Below are 20,225 nucleotides of genomic sequence, written 5' to 3' on the forward strand. Positions count from 1 at the left end.
CAACATATAATAGAGCACAATAACAAGTTAAAATCCAGTAAATATAAATTAGTACGGCTCTAATAAAAATAAACCCTACCCCATTAAAATAGCAGTAGAACATCAGCTTTTCCATGCAGAAGAAAAGTGCTGTCAAGTCATGGTTGACCTATGTAGAATACATTACAGTAGTCTAGTCTTAGGGTGATTCTGCATGGGCCAAACATTTGGGGTGGGGGAGTTCCCACATAACTCAGCCCCCCATGCCTCTAACCCATTTTATTGACCAGAACCCAGGTTAAATGAAAATCGCAATTTTTTTCTTCAACCTGGGTTACCCACACTTCCTACTTGCCTGTGCGAACTACAGCAAGCAGAAAGCATTCAATCTCCACCCCACCCCCCCTTTGTCCACCTTTATGGTGGATTCCCCAGGTGGCCGCCGTTAGAGTAGATATTCTAATATGTGGCTGCCATACTGTACAGGAAGTGTGTGTGTGTGTGGGGGGTTTCTCAGCTGGGGGTAGATTCTCATGTGAGAGTGGATTCTTGTGGGTGGATTTTCTTGTGGGGGATTCTTGACTGCACCGTTCACATGGAAACACAGCGTTTCCATGCAAACTGTGCTGCCTCCTGCCTCTGGGATCCCAATGATCTCAGCTGCCCCTCACAGCCTCTGTGCAAACAGCAACACAGGCAAAGGAAACTGGTTCCATCCTGCTGGCTGAACTGACCATCAAGAAAGTCCCGGGTCACTATGCAGAGGCAGGCAATGGTAAACCACCTCTGAATATTTCTTACCTTGAAAACCCCTCTGGGGTCACCATAAGTTGGCTGCGACTTGATGCACTTTCCACAACTACCGTAGGAATTATGCGGTTTAGAAAGTTGCATGGGTAAAGGGATAGGAACTGTGGCTAATGTGATTGTGTTGCTGCTTATCATTTCAAGTATGCTCTATGTAGTTTGAGCAACATTGAATGTATCATGTTGAAATGCTCAGCTTTGTTTCATGTTTGTTTCAGCTCTGTTTTAGATTTCTGTGTCTTTTCATATTTCTGTATCCAGGCCCTATTGCACTGTGGACACCTCATCCCATCGATTGTGTTTTTATACACTATGACTATGTAATCCCTCTTAAGTCTCAGTGACAAAGGCAGGCTATGAATATGCAAATAAATAGACAGAAGACTTCTGGAGAGTCTTTGCCAGTTGGAATGGACAATACTGATTTTGGTGAACCAGTTCCTGAATCAATGTAAGGCAGCTTCATGTGTTCAAATGCAGTTGGTTAGGACTGTCAGCTCCAGGTTGGGAGATACCTGAAGAGTTTGGAAGCCGAGCCTGGGGAAAAGGTGTGGTTTGGGAATGATGGACTTCACTGGGTTGTGCCATAAAGTCCGTGTTCTAAACGGGCCATTTTCTCCAGCTGAACTGATCTATGTCACCAGTAGATCAGTTTATTCATTTATTTCCTGTATATTCTTTCCCTGGCCAAACACCAAAGTCCCTGGGTGTTAATGAGAGATCTCCAGCCTCCACCTGTAGATTGGCCACCTGGCAATCGGTGATAGCACAGTCACTTTTGCTACAGTTAAGCAGTTAATAGTGGCTGAGAAAATTATCAGGCTTGCTAAGCCTCTGGCGAAACCTCATTCAGCAGTTTCCCATGGGAGTCTCTTCTGAAGAGACAGTTGTCAACCGTCAGCTGCCGTTGCTGAAACCACAAGGGATCAGACTCTCATCCCAAGGTGGAATGAGAAGGTACACGATCTGGCAACCTCGCTGACACTAAACGGAGCTGCCTTTGCTTGGCTGGGAGTCCTGAGGTCATAGAGAAGAAGATTTTGGATTTATACCCTGCTTTTCTCAATCGTGAGGAGTCTCAAAGCAGCTTACAAACTCCTTCCCTTCCTCTCTGCACAACAGACACCTTATGAGGTAGGTGGGGCTGAGAGGGTTCTGAGAGAACTGTGACTAACCCTAACCCAGCAGGCTTCATGTGTAGGAGTGGGGAAAACAAAGCCAGTTAATCAAATTAGAGTCCACTGCTCAGGTGGAGGAGTGGGGAATCAAACTCAGTTCTCTAGATCACATTCCGCCCGCTATCAACCCATACACCACGCTGGCTCTCTGTAGGTATATTTGGCAGGATCGCAATTGCTCCTAGAGATAAAGCCTGACAAAGGAACGATTGGCCAGGAGCCCCGCTTTGCAAGCTCCTCCTCCTTCTCTTTGACTTCCCGGGCGTGGAGGGGAGCAAGTTTCTGCATTGGCCGAAGTTGCCCTCTTGCCTTCCCCCCCCCGGGCCCCTGCACTCTCCTGAAAGTAACTGGAGTGGGAGGCGCAAGGACTCCATGGTTACTGCAGCGTCCGGCGGCTCCGCCTGGTTGGCCGCTGCAGAGGCTGCGAGTGGCTGCTGGAGAAGCGCGGCTGGCCGGCAGAGGGGAGCCCCGATTGCCGCCGGAGGGCTGGACTTGGACGCGCCCGGATGCCCTAGTAGTCGGAGCCGGGGTAAGGGAAGGCGGGCGGGCTCCAGTCCTTGCAGGTCGCTGCTCTCCAGAAGGAGGGAGATCTGGTGGTGGTGGTGGTGGTGGTGAGGCGGGGGATTGGAGCCCTGGCTTTGCTGGCGCATCCAGACGGATCGAGGTGGAGGGCGCTCAGACCCGGAGATCTGGTGATCTGTGAAGCTCAGGACCGTGCCCCCCCCCCCCCCCGCTTATTTAGATTACTCAGAACAGGACGCTGTAGCAGCAGCTAGAGAAGGTGGGGGCTTTCAGAGCCCACAGTTGCAGGGGGCTCAGTCTCTCCTTGGTTGAGCTAGACAGCCTTTATGTGCAAGGGTGGGTGATCTGGGTGTCTATTGGGCAGGGAAATGCATTCTATACATGCTCCTAAGGCATGCCTTGTTAGTCCATTCCTTGTTACAGGCTGCCCTGTTCTAGACAAAAGCCTGGTACAAATGGCATTTCACTTGTATCTGAATTTTACCTTTGGTGGACCTTGTTTATGGGAGACTGTGTTTTGCATAATTATTTAAACCTTATTTTGTTGCGAGTTTAAAATTCACCAGCCCATCACGAGCCCTCGGGGAAGGATGGGCTTCACCTTTAAATAGATGTGAGCTCATAAACTATTACTAGAATAGAGCAGGCCTGCTGGAAAGAGGAGGTTGGCATGTTCCAAGGTAATTCTAAAATTGTATTCACCTGCGATTTTGATGTGTGCAAGGATGGTTGGCGGATTCTTTCTCTGGACCAAGTAGCTTCTCCCCTCCTTTGAAACAAAAGCGTATTCTATTTGCAATCCATCCCATAGAGGTATGCTGATTTTCTCCCATCCCAGTAGGCAAAAGAAGAGTGCGAAGCGTCTGGGATCAGTAGCAACAGATGAGGCCGAGGAATCTGTCTTTTAATCCCTGATTCTATTCTCCAAGTGGACTTTCAAAATATGAGATTCCTTCGGGATCAGGAAAATGGTCCATCTAGTCCGACATCCTATTTCCCACAGACCCAGAAGGTCTATACGTAAGACAAGGATGCCATAGCCTCTCCCTATAACGAGAGGCCTTTGAACATGAAGGTTCCATATAGCAATTGTTTAATTAATAATGTAACTCCCTGAACTGGGTTAATCCCTTTCAGGTACTGCAGTTCATTGATTCTCAGCCTTCCTCAGACTTTATAGAATCCCACCAGTCTCTATCAAAGAACCTGTGTGATTCTCACTATGGATAGGAAACAAAGTCCCCCCCTTTCCTTGAGAAGGATATATTTGAAAGTTTTAAAATAAATTTTTATTGATATTTTGGATTGTTACAAATTTATGTTATATAACTTTATGTTTCATCCTCCATATCCTTTTACCCCCTTTCCCTCCCCCCTTCTTCTTTTCTTCTTTAAATGTGCAGCAGCAGGTCCATTCCTTCTAATCTTCTTTTCCAGTTTTCTTCTGTGATTCCAATTTCGTTTAAGCAGTCTTTGAATTCAGTCCAGATCCACTTCATATCTTTTTGCTTTTCTTGCCATATTTGGTTTCTTGACATTATGTCTAGAAGGACATTTCTGTGTTTACCTCCATTCTAGCAGAATGTACAGTAGATTTTTAAGCTATTAAAATTTGCTGGAACACAGTGGGTGATCCCTGGCAGGTAGGGCAGGTGTGGAGTGGCATATCAAAGACCCTTGCTGTTTGGAAAGGGGGGAACAGGGCATTAGGAGTAAGTGTCCAAGGTTTCTATTAGCATGACAGAAGGTCAGAGATGGATAATCCATGGTGGCAGTTAAGGTTAGCAGGAAATAGCAGGTAACACTTTCAAGTGGATGTGGGGACTGCAGGGAAGAGGCTTCTTCGTAATTGTGATGAAGACCCTGCTTCACACCTAGGCCACTTCTGCATCCCACTGGTGGCACATGGCCCACTGGTTGAGAACTTCTGTTCTAGTTGTCGGCCATGATTTTAGAACAAAGCAGGCTGCTTCTCCTGTGTTCCCAGCTCAGATCAGGCAATGCAACCAATGTAGGAACACAAAGTGATTTTCTTAAGAGCTTGAAATCTCTTCCTCCAGAGCGGGGAAAGGGAATGACACCCCCTCTGTGCCTTTGGGATTTAATCTTTGAGGCGAGGGGTGCTAATGCAGGAGGGAATGTCAGGCGCTCAAGATGTCAAAAGGCTTCATCGGTCTATTTTAAGACTATGGAGAGGCGAAGGGATTAGTGAAGCCGGCTAGTTACACAGCCAAGCGTGCAACCATATGCTTTCTAATTTTCTCGGCCAGCCCCTCCTTTCTCTCTCTGTCATGTGTATAGATTTGATTGCCCCTGGACATGGCTGCTGTTAATTTACAAGCACCATTTAAGTCAGTGCTCTGATTTCTGATTGCAAACCCAGTCTGTCTCCATCCCTTCTGTGATCTTCTCAGTAGCCCTGGATATGCCTGGAGTGTTCATAATAACCTTGCTGCAGCTAAACAGGGTCTCTTCCATGTGGAAGTTTCATGTGGAAGTTTTGATCTCATTTGTCATTCAAACTGGTGCAGGTTTTTTTTTAAGCATCTGCATGATATCATCCATGCTGAAGGTTTTCCCCTGGTTTGATACAGTCGTTTTGAAAAGATTACTTGTTTGCCCACTATATGAATGGGAAGGTGTGCCTTTTTGAAAGTCCAAACTATATTTTTCTTGTCTCAGCAAGAGCATCCCCTCCCCTTAGACACCATTCCCTATATAATTGGGGGGGGGGGGGTGTCTTTTCTGGCTTTTGAAATAAACTGAATGGCTTTTGAAATAAACTGAAATTTCTACAGCTTTATAATGATGTATCACTGTAGCATCATAATGATAACAAAGGAAAGTGCTCATAAAGCTCCCATGTTTTGAAGAAGAAGAGTTTGGATTTACATCCCCCCTTTCTCTCCTGTAAGGAGACTCAAAGGGGCTGACAAACTCCTCCCCCTCTCACAACAAACACCCTGTGAGGTGGGTGGGGCTGAGAGAGCTCCAAAGAACTGTGACTAGCCCAAGGTCAGCCAGCTGGCATGTGCTGGAGTGCTCAAGCTAATCTAGTTCCCCAGATAAGCCTCCACAGCTCAAGTGGCAAAGCGGGGAATCAAACCCGGTTCTCCAGATTAGAGTGCGCCTGCTCTTTACCACTACACCACGCTGGCTCTCTTTTGCCTCAACATTTGCAGGGGTTTTGCCTCAACATTGCAGCCCAGGTTGGTGTTGGGGTGGGAGACCTTCTGGGAATATTTCCCATGTATGTCACTTTGAGTCCCATGGGGGAAAAAAAGAAACTAAAATATGTTAACATTTGCTGTAGCTGGGTATATTTTAGTAGGAGTGGAGTTCTGGAGATTAAATCCCCACTGTTCTGGAGGCTGTGTGATCACAGGGCTAGCTATATCTGCCTTGCTCTTGCTTCCTTTGGGGAGGGAATGTTGTGGAATAAGCATGGGTTAGGGACAGACACTTTGGGAGTCCTTTTCTCTGACATGGTTGCTTTCACTATAGCAGATTTTGGTTACCACAAAATATGACTGAATGGGGAACAGGCGTAACCCATGAGACGAAATAATGAAACTGCTGCTACTCACTGCTTTATGCTGTCCAAAGTGAGCTACATTTTATGTACAGGCCGCACACGGATGGCATTTTCTTCTTCCATTTTATCACCGCAATAACCCTATGAAGTAGGTTGGATTTAGAGAGACTGGCTAGTACAAAATAAGATGGGAATCCAGTGCCCCTTAAAGACTAGAAAAATTGTGTCGATATGAAGAGGCACTTGGGTCTTCCTTGGGCCAGTCCATCAATTTACCTACTATACTACACCATTTCTGTATGTATGTTCATGCTGCAATCCTTACAACAAGCCTCTATGGTAGACGAATATTACTATTCCCCTAGTCGGGAAAAGCAAGTCACTCTCTCTCAGCCTCTTGTCTGACAAATTCATGGCAGAGGTAAGACCTGCATATCGATCTTGTTGGTTCCTACCGGATAGTGATGTCCTAAGCAGAGTTACACCCTTATAAATCCATTGAAGTTAATGGGCTTTGAAAGGTGTAGTTCTTCTTAGGATGACACTGTTAACCCCCTAACTAATGTGCTATGCCAGCTTCTTTTGAGCGAGCTTTGCTGAAATGAACAGAAGATGTTCATTTCTGATCCTTTGGTGCAGTTCCTATTCCTTTCAGTCATACCTTCAGGGCCGCATCTCCCCATACTGCACATGGAGTACTCTTTGGTCCTCCGATAGCAATCTGCTGGTGATCCCGGGCCCTAAGGAGATATGGCTAGCTTCCACCAGAGCCTTCGTGCCCTGGCCTTCATGCCCTGGCTCCTACATGGTGGAACTCGCTCCCAGCGGATGTTAGGGCTCTGACAGCTATTCAACAATTCCACAGAGCCCGTAAGACCGAAATATTCTGGCGTGATCTTATGTTGGGCAAAATTGGATTTTATGAGGGCAGATGATTGATTTTAATCGCCACTGGGGACGTTATGGAATGTTTAAAGTATTGACTATTTAAACTATGATTATTGAATCTATGTTTATTTAACTATGTATGTTAGCCGCCCTGAGCCTGAGGACAGGGTATCAAATCAAATCAAAATAATTGAAGTTAGTGCCGAAGGATATCGTGGTTCATTTGTAAGGAAAGGACTGGTGCTCCTTTGGAACTTTCTCCTCCTGCCACCTGGATGGCTTGGATTTAGAACAGGGGTAGGCAATCTCCAGCGGGTGTGGACAGCGGTCCTCCATTTTAATCTTTGGAATATAATTCAGATCCGCTTATTTGTGCTTTCTTAGTGCTGTGAACAACCCACATGGATGAATATGATAATTTAGAATGTCATTGTGCTGTTTTTCACAAAGTGAACAAACTTGGGTTTAGTTAAGTGGCACGAAGTCTTCGCATTATATGAAATGCATGCTTTAAATATTTTGGTGGTGGAAAATGTCATCAGCTCCCAGCCAACCAATGGGAATCCTGTGAGAATTTCAAGGCAAGTGATGAGCAGAGGTGGGTTGCCGTTGCCTGCCTCTGCACAGCAGTCCTGGATGCCAGGCAACTGCTATACAGATGCCCTCACTAATTGATTATTCAACTTCATTGTTACTTACATATGCTAAAATGTGTGGATTCCGCTCAACACATACAAATCACACTTGCTAATTGCACCCTTTACACTTGTTAACCAATGCAAATGGTTCTTTCTTGCACCCTGGACATTCCACAGGTATATATACTCCACTTGCTTTACTACCATCAGATCCTCTGAAGATGCCAGCCACAGATGCAGGTGAAACGTCAGGAGAAAATGCTACTGGAACACGGCCATGCAGTCCGGAAACCCCACAACACTCAAGTCCTGGATTTCTTTGGTGGTCTCCTATCCAAATACTAACCAGGGCTGACCCTTCTTAGCTTCCAAGAACTAATGAGTTTACATTCCAGTGAAAGGGCACATTTTGACTTCCTTGTATGTAAATATTCACTTTTGATTACTTTCCACAATCCCAGCTAAAAACATTTTCACATCTTCAGTCAGTATTTCCCTAATATTTACTTCCTCTCTTAGAGTTCAGGTTTGAGCGTCAGTGCTTAAATGGATGAGTTTTGATGGAGAAAACCCTTATCAGGCGTCTAGCAAGCAGGCCTAGAAGTCGTCTTCTCTCCTCTCCCCACTTCCTCCTCTGCTCTGTTGTTAATCTTTGTAGTACAGACACTGTGTAGGCCATGGTTGGCTGTCACATTATTAGTTACATAATGTGGGCATCAACGGATTAAAAAAAACAGCAGAGATGAGTGTCTATGCCATCTGTTCTTGGTTCTTCTCACATCCATGGTTTCTATTAGAGCTTGGTTCTTCTCACATCTTCTCACATTCTTCTCACACTTGGTTCTTCTCACATCCATGGTTTCTGTTAGAGCTGAACCAAATATTGCACATAATCATTTGGGGGCAAAAAAGTGTACTTTTTGGAATGGTGGACCCCCCCCCCCCCAAAAAAAAAAAAAACTTTTGCAATTTTGGAGACTTTTTTGACACCTTGGCTCATTCCGCACATGCAGAATAATGCACTTTCAAACTGCTTTCAGTGCTCTTTGAAGCTGTGAGGAATAGCAAAATCCACTTGCAAACAGTTGTGAAAGTGGTTTGAAAATGCATTATTTTGTGTGTGCGGAAGGGGCCCTTGTTTTCAAGGACCTGGCTTCTTCACAGAAAACATGATGACGGCCTGACTAATCTATAAGGATTCCTGTCTTTTCAGTGCACATATAAACTAACTTATATTTGGCGATCCTCTTGCTTAAGAGCAGGCCTTGCTACATCAGACCAAGGTACAGAAAGCCCAATAAGGAGCAGGCACTGGGAGGTCAGCCTACTGCAATCTGTCTTCTGTCCACGCAGTTAGAAAATGCAACTGGCCTTACGAGCTCATCTTAGGGTGCTCCTGGACATCGACAAACGTCACATTTCATTAAAGTGTTGATTGGTGCTGCCATGACACTAGCCTTTGCACATTTCCTGTGCATTTGGGCTTTGCCTGAAATAGTGTGCTTATCCCTCCACCCCTAAACATGTATATGTTTTTGTTATTGTAGATTAAGATGTTGCTTGGTGAAACAAGTGTTGTAGTACAATTGGTGGTGGTGGTGGTGGTGGGGAACTGGGGTTTCTTCTACTTTTGGGAGAAGGTGGAAGAGGTTGTTTCCAGTACCCATCAATGTTTCCAGTACTCTTTAACATCTGCTCTAGGAGTCTGCATAGCTAAAGCCTCCCGTAAACAGCGAATTAAACTTCTCTCTTGCTCAAAATCCAGATATTATGGGTTGGATCCAATGCAGTATTTCTACTGGTACAAGGAACTGAATTCATGGAGCCAACACAGAAAACTTCATTTCTTCGTTATCCCTAAAACCCCTGTCATGACTTATCTGTAAGTTCTTATTCTGCTTCTCCACCAATAGCTTCCACAGGTGGGATCAAGTAAACCAGTTTCACTTGAGGTTATAGCAGCAGGGGAGGACAGGTTTCATGTTTCCATGAGCAGCATAATTTTTTCAAGAGCCTTGGGAGCTTCCAGTCACAAAACGGTGGTTCAGTGGATGGAGCCAGCCATGAAATGGCTGCATGTAAAGCTGACAGCATTTCAGAGTAGGTCTGCAGTGCTTGGCTGGGGAAACCTTTTGTCTGCCTTGCCTTGCAAGGGAAAAAATAGACAGTTAAACTCTGTGTTTTTCCCAGAAGAGGGAAATAGTGGCTTTCGTGCAGAGGAGGGGGGAAGAATGCACATGCTTGGCGGTGATGTGTTTGGGAAAGTGTGCTGTCATTTTCCCCTCTAGAGCAAATGTGTGTGCCTTCCTTCTGCTTTGCACAAAGGAGGAGGAAGAAGAAGAAAAGTTTGGATTTATATCCTCCTTTTCTCTCCTATAGGAGACTCAAAGGGACTTACAATCCCTTTTCCCTTCCCCCCTCACAACAAACACCCTGAGAGGTAAGTGGGGTTGAGACAGCTCCAAAGAACTGTGACTAGCCCAAGGTCAACCAGCTGGCATGTGTTGGAGTGCACAAACTAATCTGAATTCCCCAGATAAGCCTCCACAGCTCAAGCAGCAGAGCTGGGAATCAAACCCGGTTCCTCCAGATTAGAATGCACCTGCTCTTAACCACTATGCCACTGCTGCTCAGGAGAAGGAGGAGAAAAGATGCTGCAGTAGCTTGAAAGACCAGGATAAGAAAGTGAGTGCCGGGTCACTAGAGGAGGGGCAGAGAGGAACTTCTAATTGCTTGGAGGTGATGGGTCACTGCCAAGTGACTGCCTGCCCATTCCTGCATTAGAGGATTAGCAGCACAATCCTGTGTGGAGCTACTCTAAGCTGGATGGATTTGCTAGAGTGACACTGTACAAGGTTTCACTACTAGGGCAGGTATTGTGAGCAAAGGTACCTGTACCTGACTTCAGAAAGTGGCATGAAATGATAACATATGGTTATCAAGCCATAGTTGTCAGTCAGGGTGATGCAAGAACCCACACCAGGCTCTTTGCATGTCTCTGATGTGTACAGATCTGCTTTGAGCCCAGATACCTTTCTTATTAGTGTCAGTCCTCCTCCTTGACTACATCTGATAAAGTTGGGCTTTGTCTGAACTTGTCTTTTCTTCCCTGTGGATTGTTTTTTTGGCACACGTGCTCGGAAAGCAACACTTTGCTGGGTCTAGGAGCACCTGTTTGGAGAGGCGCCTTGGCTGGGCACGTGTGCCAACTCAGACTTCTCTCTTGAATCCCAGATGCCACAGACAATGCATTCATGGGTCTTGGCACCTACATTTCAGGCGGCGTGATAGTGTCAAGGGCAAATAGGAAGAAGCCACAGTATTCATGAGGCAGAGTCCTGCCTTTTGTCTCTGTGAGACAATCAACAATGTTCCTATCAACAATGACTCATGTCAAGTGAGGAGACTGTCGTCTTTTGTTTAAGTGTAGGCTCAGTTATACTCAGCTGATGTTTCTGCTGAAGAACATAAGAAGAGCCCTTGTGAGATCAGACCAGTGGTCTGCCTATCTTGTCCAGCATCCTACAGCCACCCAGTTGTTCTGTCTTAGTATAAGTCAGATCCATATTGGAGAATCTATCACCACCAGACTAGGGAGGTAGGATGGATGATACCACTGAAATAATGATCCTTATCCCCAAAGTGGCAGGCATATGAGTAATCTAAGCCTTATTTTCTAATGTATCATTGCTTTTTATATTATATTAGCGGGGCCCGGCCACGCGTTGCTGTGGCAATTGTCCTTCTCATCACAGTCTGCAACCCACACAGATGTCCATGCAGATCCAATGATCCGCAGCATAGCCTTTTGGGGTGGTTAAATAGAATCCCTCTTTCCCTTTTCAATTCACATTGTTATATGGTGGTGTCTTGTTTTTTTAGTATAAGGTAACCCTTTCCATTCCACAACGGAACTGTCCAGAGTGCGAATCCCGCTGTCCATGAGGCTGGTTGACACGCACAGTCCTGGCTTGGGTAAGGCAGAACTGGGGCAAGGAGGCTATTCCAGTCAGGCAGCAGAGGCAGCGTGGTGAGGCGTTCAGATCGAGGCCAGCTCCCTGGGTTCTTAAAGGGCCATGTGCAAAAGAAGCGGAGCCAGTAGTGTTGGTTCGCCCCCAACCTGCGGATTGTCTTAGAAGAAAAAGGCAAACTCCAGCTCGCATGTGAGGGGGGAACCCCACCTGATGTTTCACATGGCAAAGTGTGTATGTGTTTCACTTCCACTCGTATTACCTAACAGTATTACCTATTCACTGTTTTCACTGCTCACCTCTGGCCATCTGCGCGAACATTCTAAGGGCATACCAACCCCTCAGGCCACAGACATGCTGCACGAACATTCTAAGGGTGACAGTTAAACACAGCCAGCCTCATGGCCTGATGTGCCAGGAAAAAGACATTTTACCTGGCTCAGGTATGGACTTTTGGCAATTTGAAGGTCCAATTACCTGCCCGCAACAGGGAGTAACATCATGTGAAAATTTGGGGGCGATCCGTCCAGCCGTTTTGGCATTAGGACATGACTAACAAAGTCACTGTTAGGTTTTTATATATATAGAAGATATAAAATAGCTTTCACCTCCTCCACAAATATCTTTCACCCTCTCCCAGGCAGCAGTTTTTACTTTTGCACTAATCCACATCAGTGGTGCTGAATTGCACCCTTGCATGATGTATGGCAGAGGGGTATCTCAGCAGCGTGAAAAATTGGTTGTAGAGGAAAAATCTACTAAAAATAAGCACTTTGGAAGATATGTGGGCCAGTGTTCATGCAAGAGAAAATATCTTTCCCTCAAATAATTTAAAAGGAAAAGTTAAGCAAACAGCATCCCAATGCCTCAAATTCATCCCTGTATTATTTGTGAGATCCACCATTACCAGAGGAAGTAACTTTTCCAGGAGTGCTGGAAAAAGTCACCGTTTCCCTTTTTGCATCCGTTCTCTGTCCCCAATGTTAGCGACGATAATTTTAAAGCCATCCTTTTTGTGGCTTCTTTGTTTATCCAAATGACAGCAAAGTCCCTCATTAGCCTTGCAGAGGAGTCAAACAGATGGCATTTTGGGGGCTTGCAATATTTGTGGTTTTGCAGGGCTGGAGAGAGACAGGAAAAGGGGGAGTGAACAATTCATACCCATGTATGGAACAAGCTCAACTTTCTTTGGATCTTGTTCAGCAGTGGCTGTGGGCCTCAGATCAGGAACTTTATCTGGCTAGTAATCACATCGGCATGCTGGCTTTTGTGCGTGTGTCGGTGCAGGGCAACTGGCAAGTCAGACTCTGAGTTTCACAACCTTGCCAGGAGGAAGCATCCTTTATAACGTGTAAGGAACCATTAATTTGATATACAGCGTACATGAGGGATCATGGCAGGCTTCTACAACTGTCTAAGGAGTAACAAGTAAGTGACTTTAATTATAAACATTGCATCCTACCTCCTTTCTTTAAAAATGTTAGCGTTCGATGGAGTTAAATATAGACTCAACATTTAACTTTGTTCTGTTTGACTGTTAAATATTGCACTTTAATAATGCATGCAAGAACAGAGAGTTCCCATCTTTTACTGACCAGTTTGCATTATACGACTGTGGGCAAGGTCTGTGGAGTTTGCCCTTGCTGTGGACAGACATCACCCAGGTGTTCAAAATAATCATAAAACTAATTAATTGTGCAAGGGACGAACCCCAGTGAAATATGCTGCTACCTGAAAATTGCCTCTTTTGATAAAGAAATAGTCCATGGTAATTAAGGTTGCAATGGAATGATCTTTGGAATTTGAAGGTTCTGCTTTTATAGTTTCCCGAATGCGTTTTTTTTTCTCTGCATGATTAATTTGAAAGAAAAGATGTTTGGTTGAGGTAAACTGTTCAAGAATTTATAGAAGGAGTATAGAAAGCATGCTAATGATTTAAATCAGATGTATTTTAAACGCTGGATGTTCCTGGAAATGTGGCTGCAGTGCTTATAGGAAGGAGGGATTTTGTTTTCAAAGAGTGCTGTATAACAGTGGTATTTATTTATTTTTCTGTAGCAATGGAATCCATGCAAACTGAAAGAAGGAAAATGTTCGTGCTGCTTTTTAAATGGACATGATATTAATTTTAGAGCCTATTTGTCAACTAATAAAATTAATGTTAAAGAACTTTGCATGTTGTATTTTCCCTCCCCACTTAGTTTGCCATCCTCTTCCCTTCCTTTCATTTCAATGCAATCCCTGCAGTTGTTTGTAGCAACAAGAATCAAGATGGTCCGTTCTTTTTCCAGTGCTACAATGAAAAGAATGTTTTTTTTAAAAAAAACCTGTACTGTAATGTAGGGTGTGATATTTATCATTTATTCAGTTACAGGGTTTACACCCCTCCTTTCTGCCATCATAAATGCAACCAAGGTGGCTAACAGATTAAAAATATTCATAATGAAAATATGTCTTAAAACCACTAAAGGAAAATAAAATACTTCAGCCATTTATGCACTTATTTACTCCTGTGTGGAAATCTGCTTTACAGCGGGGTTTTTCCTTTTGGGGGGGGAGGAGGGGGGTATAAGCAGGGATTCTCTTGTTGTGAAGTGGGTCCAGCTAAGCCGCTGTTTGCCTGCCCACTGCTTTCTTGGTCTTTCTGTTCAACTTCCCGCCTGGGAGATTGCCTGATGCCTTTGGGGGCGGACATCTGTGGTCTACTGTTAAATCACTAGATGATAATTTTCATGTTAATTTCAAGGGTCAGTTTCTAAAGTAATAGAAACAAAGTGTTAAATTTTTTTAAAAGGAAGCCCTTTGGATTGCTCTGAAATGCTATCTCAGAGAGTGGAAGGAACTGCTGTTGGGGGGGGGGTGAGGGGTGAGGAGCAAGAAAACCTGAAGAAAGCAAAACACATGCTGATTCCCTTCGCATTCTCACTTTACCAGGTTTTGGAAACAGCGGAGATTCTCTCATCTGAGAGCGCAGTGAGTTCTGGCGAGGGGAAAAAGCATGCGTAACCGAGAATCCAATCTGAAGGGAATGTTTGCTCAATGCAGAGGAGACCCTAAGTACATAAATGGCCTTCATTAAACCAATTAAAACCAAATTAAATATACATATAAAAATGTGGGGGGGAGGGGTGATTGAGGGAATGCCAAGCAACACTAAAAAGTCTTTGCCCACTGGTAGAAGATGGCAACAGAAGGAAACAAACGAGTCTCTCTGGACAGAATGTTTTGGTGCCATCCTTGAGAAGGCTCTCTACTGAGCTGTCACCCATCTAATGCAGAGACATCCAACATATGGCCTAGATAAGTCATAATAAGGCAGCTTTATATGTTCACATATAACCAGCAGGTTGCAAAAATGTTTATCTTTGCTTAAAACGCAAATGAGCAAATAGCATTGATGATTTTGAGTAACAGGTTGGCTGTTGTTGTTTTTATAATGACTCCTTTTCCCAGAAGTAGAGTTTGAAGTCCAGAGAGACCCAACCCTGGGTTTGTTGTAGCTGATATGACACACCTGGAGTCCTGCTTGTTACAGCACGTAACTGGGGAGGGGGTGACAAGGAAAGCACAGATGCCATGGTTGAGTCAGGGAGTTTGAAACCATAGCATGTTTTCTGAGTTGCAGTTAGCCATCTTAGTTGCAAGCTGTGCTCTCTGAGAAATTAAAATAGGTGAGATGAAAGTTTTTTGATTGGAACAGTGTTCAACATCCCAAGTATTTGGTATAACTTCTGACATGCTACATCTACCTTTGAAAATCAGCAGTTTGTGTGAAGGAACAACACCTGAATAGCTGAACAGGGCCATTTTTATAATGGCACCCTGTATATTTAGCTGTGCTCAAGAAAGAGAGGAAGGATAGGAGGCCCAATCTGAAACATTTACTTACATAGGAGTTTTCCAGAAAAAAGAGTGGGGGAAAATATGATAAGAGAGTTCCCAAACTACCAAAAAAAAAGAGACTAACTTTTGCTAGTACAGAAGTGGGGTAGCTTTTGAGTTAAACAGAACTCTTCATTAACAGTGCAGATCCAAATAACAACTCTGAGAGTGATAAATCCCCAACATTCTGCATTGCTTTTCCTTGAAGTAAGAAGCCTGGAAAACAGCCATGGTTCATTCATTATCTCTTTTAAACAGCCACAGATAGTTACTGCACATTGTTTCTCTATGGTTTTTTTTATATTGGAGTGAGCCTTCCCTTGTCCTGCCTACACTACTAACGTAACTGTTATTCCACTTTAATTGTCATGGCCTTCCCCGAGGCTTCTGGGAACTGTAGAGGGTACCAGACACACTTCATTGAACTCTAGTTTCCAAAATTCTATGAGAAGAAGGAATGATTCTTATTGGTTTAAGCCTATTGTATAAATATGCTATAGCTATTATAAACATACACATATTTTATGGCAAAATGTTATTTTATCTGTTCATATCAACTCCACAAGTAAATAATTCCATTTATTTATATATTAGATTTTAAACCGCCCACCCCCAAAGGGCTCTGGGCGGTGTGCAACAGGCCAAAAACAACATTACACACAATTGATGTTATATTGGCTATCCTGAAAGGTTTTATTACTCTCAGAGTTGTTATTTGGATTTGCACTTTAGTGTCACCAGGTTAAATGCAAATGTCTTGCCTGAATTGATAATACCCATCACTGACTACCAGGAAAATCCATGCAGATGATCTTCACAGGTGTGCAGTGGAGCCTATGGCATACAATTTGTTAACAAATGATAGAATTCAGCTTTGATTCCCCTAACTCATGGTTCTCACAAATGCATAAAGTCAGGACATACCTTTTCTAAACCTGTAACACCTCAATACTATTTTAACTGCCGGGGCTTTTGTCAAACACTCCTTTGTATTCTAGCTTGTTGACTGTGCTTAGTTTACTCTGTTAGCGATCCTTGACCTCCTTTTCCAGCTACAGTTCCAAGGGTCAAGGAATGGCTATTAAATAAGTTTACATGTGCAGCATAAACATCTAATCTGTATAGAGTGCTTGAACAAAAGAACCTGCCTTATATCTAGTCAGACCATCTAGCCTGTCAGGATTGGTGTTTCCTCAGACTGGGATCAGCACTCCACAGTCTCACAGTACTCTGATTAAGTGAAGAATTTTTTCTGTAAGCTCTAAGGATTGTATAAATGTTGGTAACTTTATTATTTGTTTTATGTTAAAATGGCTAATGATGAGAAATCATACCTTTTTCATTTTAGAATATACTTTGGGCCAAGAAAGGAGCGCGGCTCAGCCTAACTGGGACTGACTCGCTCAGAGAATGCTTTAAGCATACCTACAGAGAGCTATCTGCTCTAGCTTATGTTATACACGTATCTTCAAGAACCCTTAGAGACCTAAAAAGCTTTAGTGATTACTTTGGGTGCATCAAGTATAGGCAAACAGCTTCAGTGGCATTTGCTTAGAACACAAACAAGCATATAGCATTGATGGTTTTGAGAAACCGCACAATCTTGTTGTGCACTCACAACATATTTTTGTACATATTTTGTTGCACATTGTCAGCGCGGAAGTTTGTTATTTTCTTTCTTAGTGAGATTGGAAGGCGCGTTTCAATGTCAAGGTTTTTCCTGACTTAGAAACAGTGTGTGACTTGAAAACACAGCTATTTTGTTTTGTTTTCTGACTTGTTTGTTGTAAGCATGTAATAAAACACCAGAGCTATTGTGTTAGAAGCTACACACATTTCCTATTTGCTGAATATTCTGTATATACAGTTTTCTGGTTTATTACGGTGATCAGTAGAGTTTTATGGGGTTTTTGACACGGAAGCCAGAGGTACAGTTTTTTTTTCCCTTACTGATTACTTCACTCTGTACCTCCCTACGTGATATTGATTACTCCATAGTCTCAGGCAGAAATCATCTGCGTTGCCGACTACCTGATCCTTTTCATTGGAGACTCTGGTGCTTGAACATGTGACCTTCTGCATGCAAAGCAGCAATTCTACCACTGAGCCACTGCTCCTCCCTTAACATATGCCCAGTAGGCACTGTCATCTATTTTCTCTGTAATATGGCTGCATAGCGTTTTGGTGGTAAAGCAACGCCTGAAGACCCAGCACCCACTTTTTGTTGTCATGTTAATGGCTGCAGGATTGCTGGTTGCTCTTTTGCTCGGAGATGAATGTTGATGGCAAAGCGAGCCCTCTGGGAAGCTATGCCAAGAGTGCCTTCCCTCTCCACCCGTTTGAATCCCTTGGCCACTAAACATCTGTACTGAATCCAGTTGGAGTCAAGCGTGCCTGGGAAATTCAATCCCTGTAAACTGCCTCCCGCTCCCTGCTCCTCCTCTCCAAGCTATTTTTCTAACCTACCAATTGAAACATAATTGGGTCTTTCAGAGGGAACCTCACGGCCTTCCCTGGCAATTTGAAAACCCCCAAGCATTTTATACTTAGTTCTGATCCAGCACCAGAAATACAATATTGTATCTTCTATACAATTGGGGGGGGGGTATAAACTGACAAGTTGCAAGAACCTGCTTTTGGGTTTTTTTTTAAAAAAAGAATCAAACTGGATTGAGAGATGGCTTTGCTTGAATGGAGGCACACTAGATACACTGCTTTGGAATGATGGGTCAGTCAGGGAGGAGGGAAGAGTTGAGCTATGTTCTAAACTTAAAAGAAAAAGGAGAAGAGGGGCCTTTCTCTCTTTCCCTGGCTTGGTATGTTGGGAAGAAGGAACAGAGCACTGCTGTGGTATAGGACACAGCTATGCTTAGGCCCCTTCCGCACATGCAGAGTAATGTACTTTCAATCCACTTTCAATGTACTTTGAAGCTGGATTTTACTGTGTGGAATAGCAAAATCCACTTTCAAACAATTGTGCATGTGCAGAAGGGGCCTCAGTCTGGAGAATTCATGAGCAGGTTAATGCTGAGGAACTGGCTGTTTGAGAGGGATCCAACCAGCTGTAAAAGGGAGAATGGTAAAACCCTTTGAGCATCCAAGAAAGGTAGAAATGTGTGACCTGAGTGGATAAAAGGCTTGTTGAGTGAGGGTTATAGTGAGGAGGGGAATCGGGTGAGGCTGAGTGAAGAAGTTTCATCTCTCTTGCCTGCTTCTATCGATAGCAGCAGAACCCAAGGATGATTGGGGGGTGGGGAATGGTGTACTTTGCCAGAGCCCTGAAGGTCTTGGAAGGATGAGAATCCATTCCAGGCTGCAAACTTAATATTATGAAATGTTGTATTTATGACATTTCAAAAATAAAATACATATTTCTTTCACAATGCAAAACATTATGTTTGGGTGGTGGGATAATATGTTACAAGTTTCTTGTGAGACCAGAAAAGTTATGTTTAGCTGCCAACAGGACTGGGCCCCTGAAAGTGCTTCGCTATTGAGAATCACTGTGGCTCCTCTATCCCGGACCACACTGAACACATCTTGGATGCAGTGATTCTGGTGTCTGTGCAAACAGACGGTGTGGGCTCCGTTAGAGAGTTCCATTCCATGGTGCTCTTTTAGAAGCATGACAGTATCTTTGTGAGGCACGGATCCCTTGATGCCTGTTTGGTTTTTTGGAGTTGGGAGAGGAAGATGTGTGTGTAAGTGGGGAAACGGCAGGCTGCCTGAAGTCAGCGAAGCAGTTCAGATGAAATTCAAGATCAGTGGCTCAAAGAGGCATTTGTTTCCTTCGCGCCAGTGTTACTTGCCAACCTATATATTTTCGTTTCTTTCGCTCAAGTTGTTTGCCCTTTCTTTCATTCTCTTTGGCTTTCTTAGCTAAGCCTGTGTAATTGCATGAAAAGCATTTCCTCCCATTCCTTTTTTTGGGGGAGGGGGGAATTTCCCACAAAACCAGCTGTTTTCCATTAGATTTTGTTTTGCTTACACACACACACACAAAATAAGAGTGCAAGTCATTTCCAGAACAATTTGTCGAATGTGAACTACTGTTAAATCACACACTCTTATCAATGTAGTTTTTGCAAATTATAGTCATAGAATCCTGGAGTTGGAAGAAACCACAAGGGCCATCAAGTCCAACCCCCCGCTGTGCAGGAATACACAATCAAAGCACCCTTCTGTTTACAAACCTCCAAAGAAATATACTGTCAGGAAGTTCTTCCTAATGTTTAGGTGGAATCTCTTTTCCTGCACTTTGAGTCCATTACTCCCTGTCCTAGTCTCTGGAGGAAAAAACAAGCTTGCTCCATTTCCAACATGACATCCCTTTAAATATTTAAATATTACTATCCTGTCATCACTTAACCTTCTCTTCTCCAGACTAAACATGCCCAGCTCCCTAAGCCACTCCTTATAAGGCATGGAATCCAGACCTTTTACCATTTTGGTTGCCCTCCTTTAGACCTGTTCCAGCTTGTCAATATCCTTGAATTGAGGTGCCCAGAACAGGACACAGTGTTCCAAGTGAAGCCTGATCAATGCAGAATAGAATGGTGCTATTACTTCCCTCGATCTAGACACTATAGTCCTATTGGTGCAGCCCAGAACTGCATTGACTTTTTTAGCTGCCACATCACACTGCTGACTCATATTCCCAGATCCCTTTCACATGTACTGTTGTCAAGCCAGGTATCACTCATCCTATATCTGTGCATCTCATTTTTTCTGTCTAAGCGTAGTATCTTACATGTATCTCTGGGTGGCAATTGTTTGGGTCCTGTTTTTTCCCTTATTGAAGATGGGGACAACATTAACTCTCCCT

General features: G+C 43.9%; 1 protein-coding gene across 3 annotated transcripts in view; it reads left to right on the forward strand.

Moving 5' to 3' along the window:
• The first annotated feature begins 2,298 nt into the window (after positions 1-2,298).
• Positions 2,299-20,225, forward strand: part of KIAA1210 (KIAA1210 ortholog) — a 49,899-nt gene continuing 31,972 nt past the window's right edge. For 2 of the 3 annotated variants that reach the window (XM_048514484.1, XM_048514486.1), the window contains exon 1: positions 12,687-12,946. In XM_048514484.1, the coding sequence (XP_048370441.1) occupies positions 12,912-12,946 (35 nt within the window). In that variant the 5' untranslated portion in view covers positions 12,687-12,911. Of the gene's footprint in view, positions 2,494-12,686; positions 12,947-20,225 lie in introns of those variants that run through there. The other variant, XM_048514485.1, reaches the window with a different exon arrangement.

Source organism: Sphaerodactylus townsendi, linkage group LG13 (genome assembly GCF_021028975.2).
Source record: "Sphaerodactylus townsendi isolate TG3544 linkage group LG13, MPM_Stown_v2.3, whole genome shotgun sequence".
Classification (NCBI taxonomy): domain Eukaryota; kingdom Metazoa; phylum Chordata; class Lepidosauria; order Squamata; family Sphaerodactylidae; genus Sphaerodactylus; species Sphaerodactylus townsendi.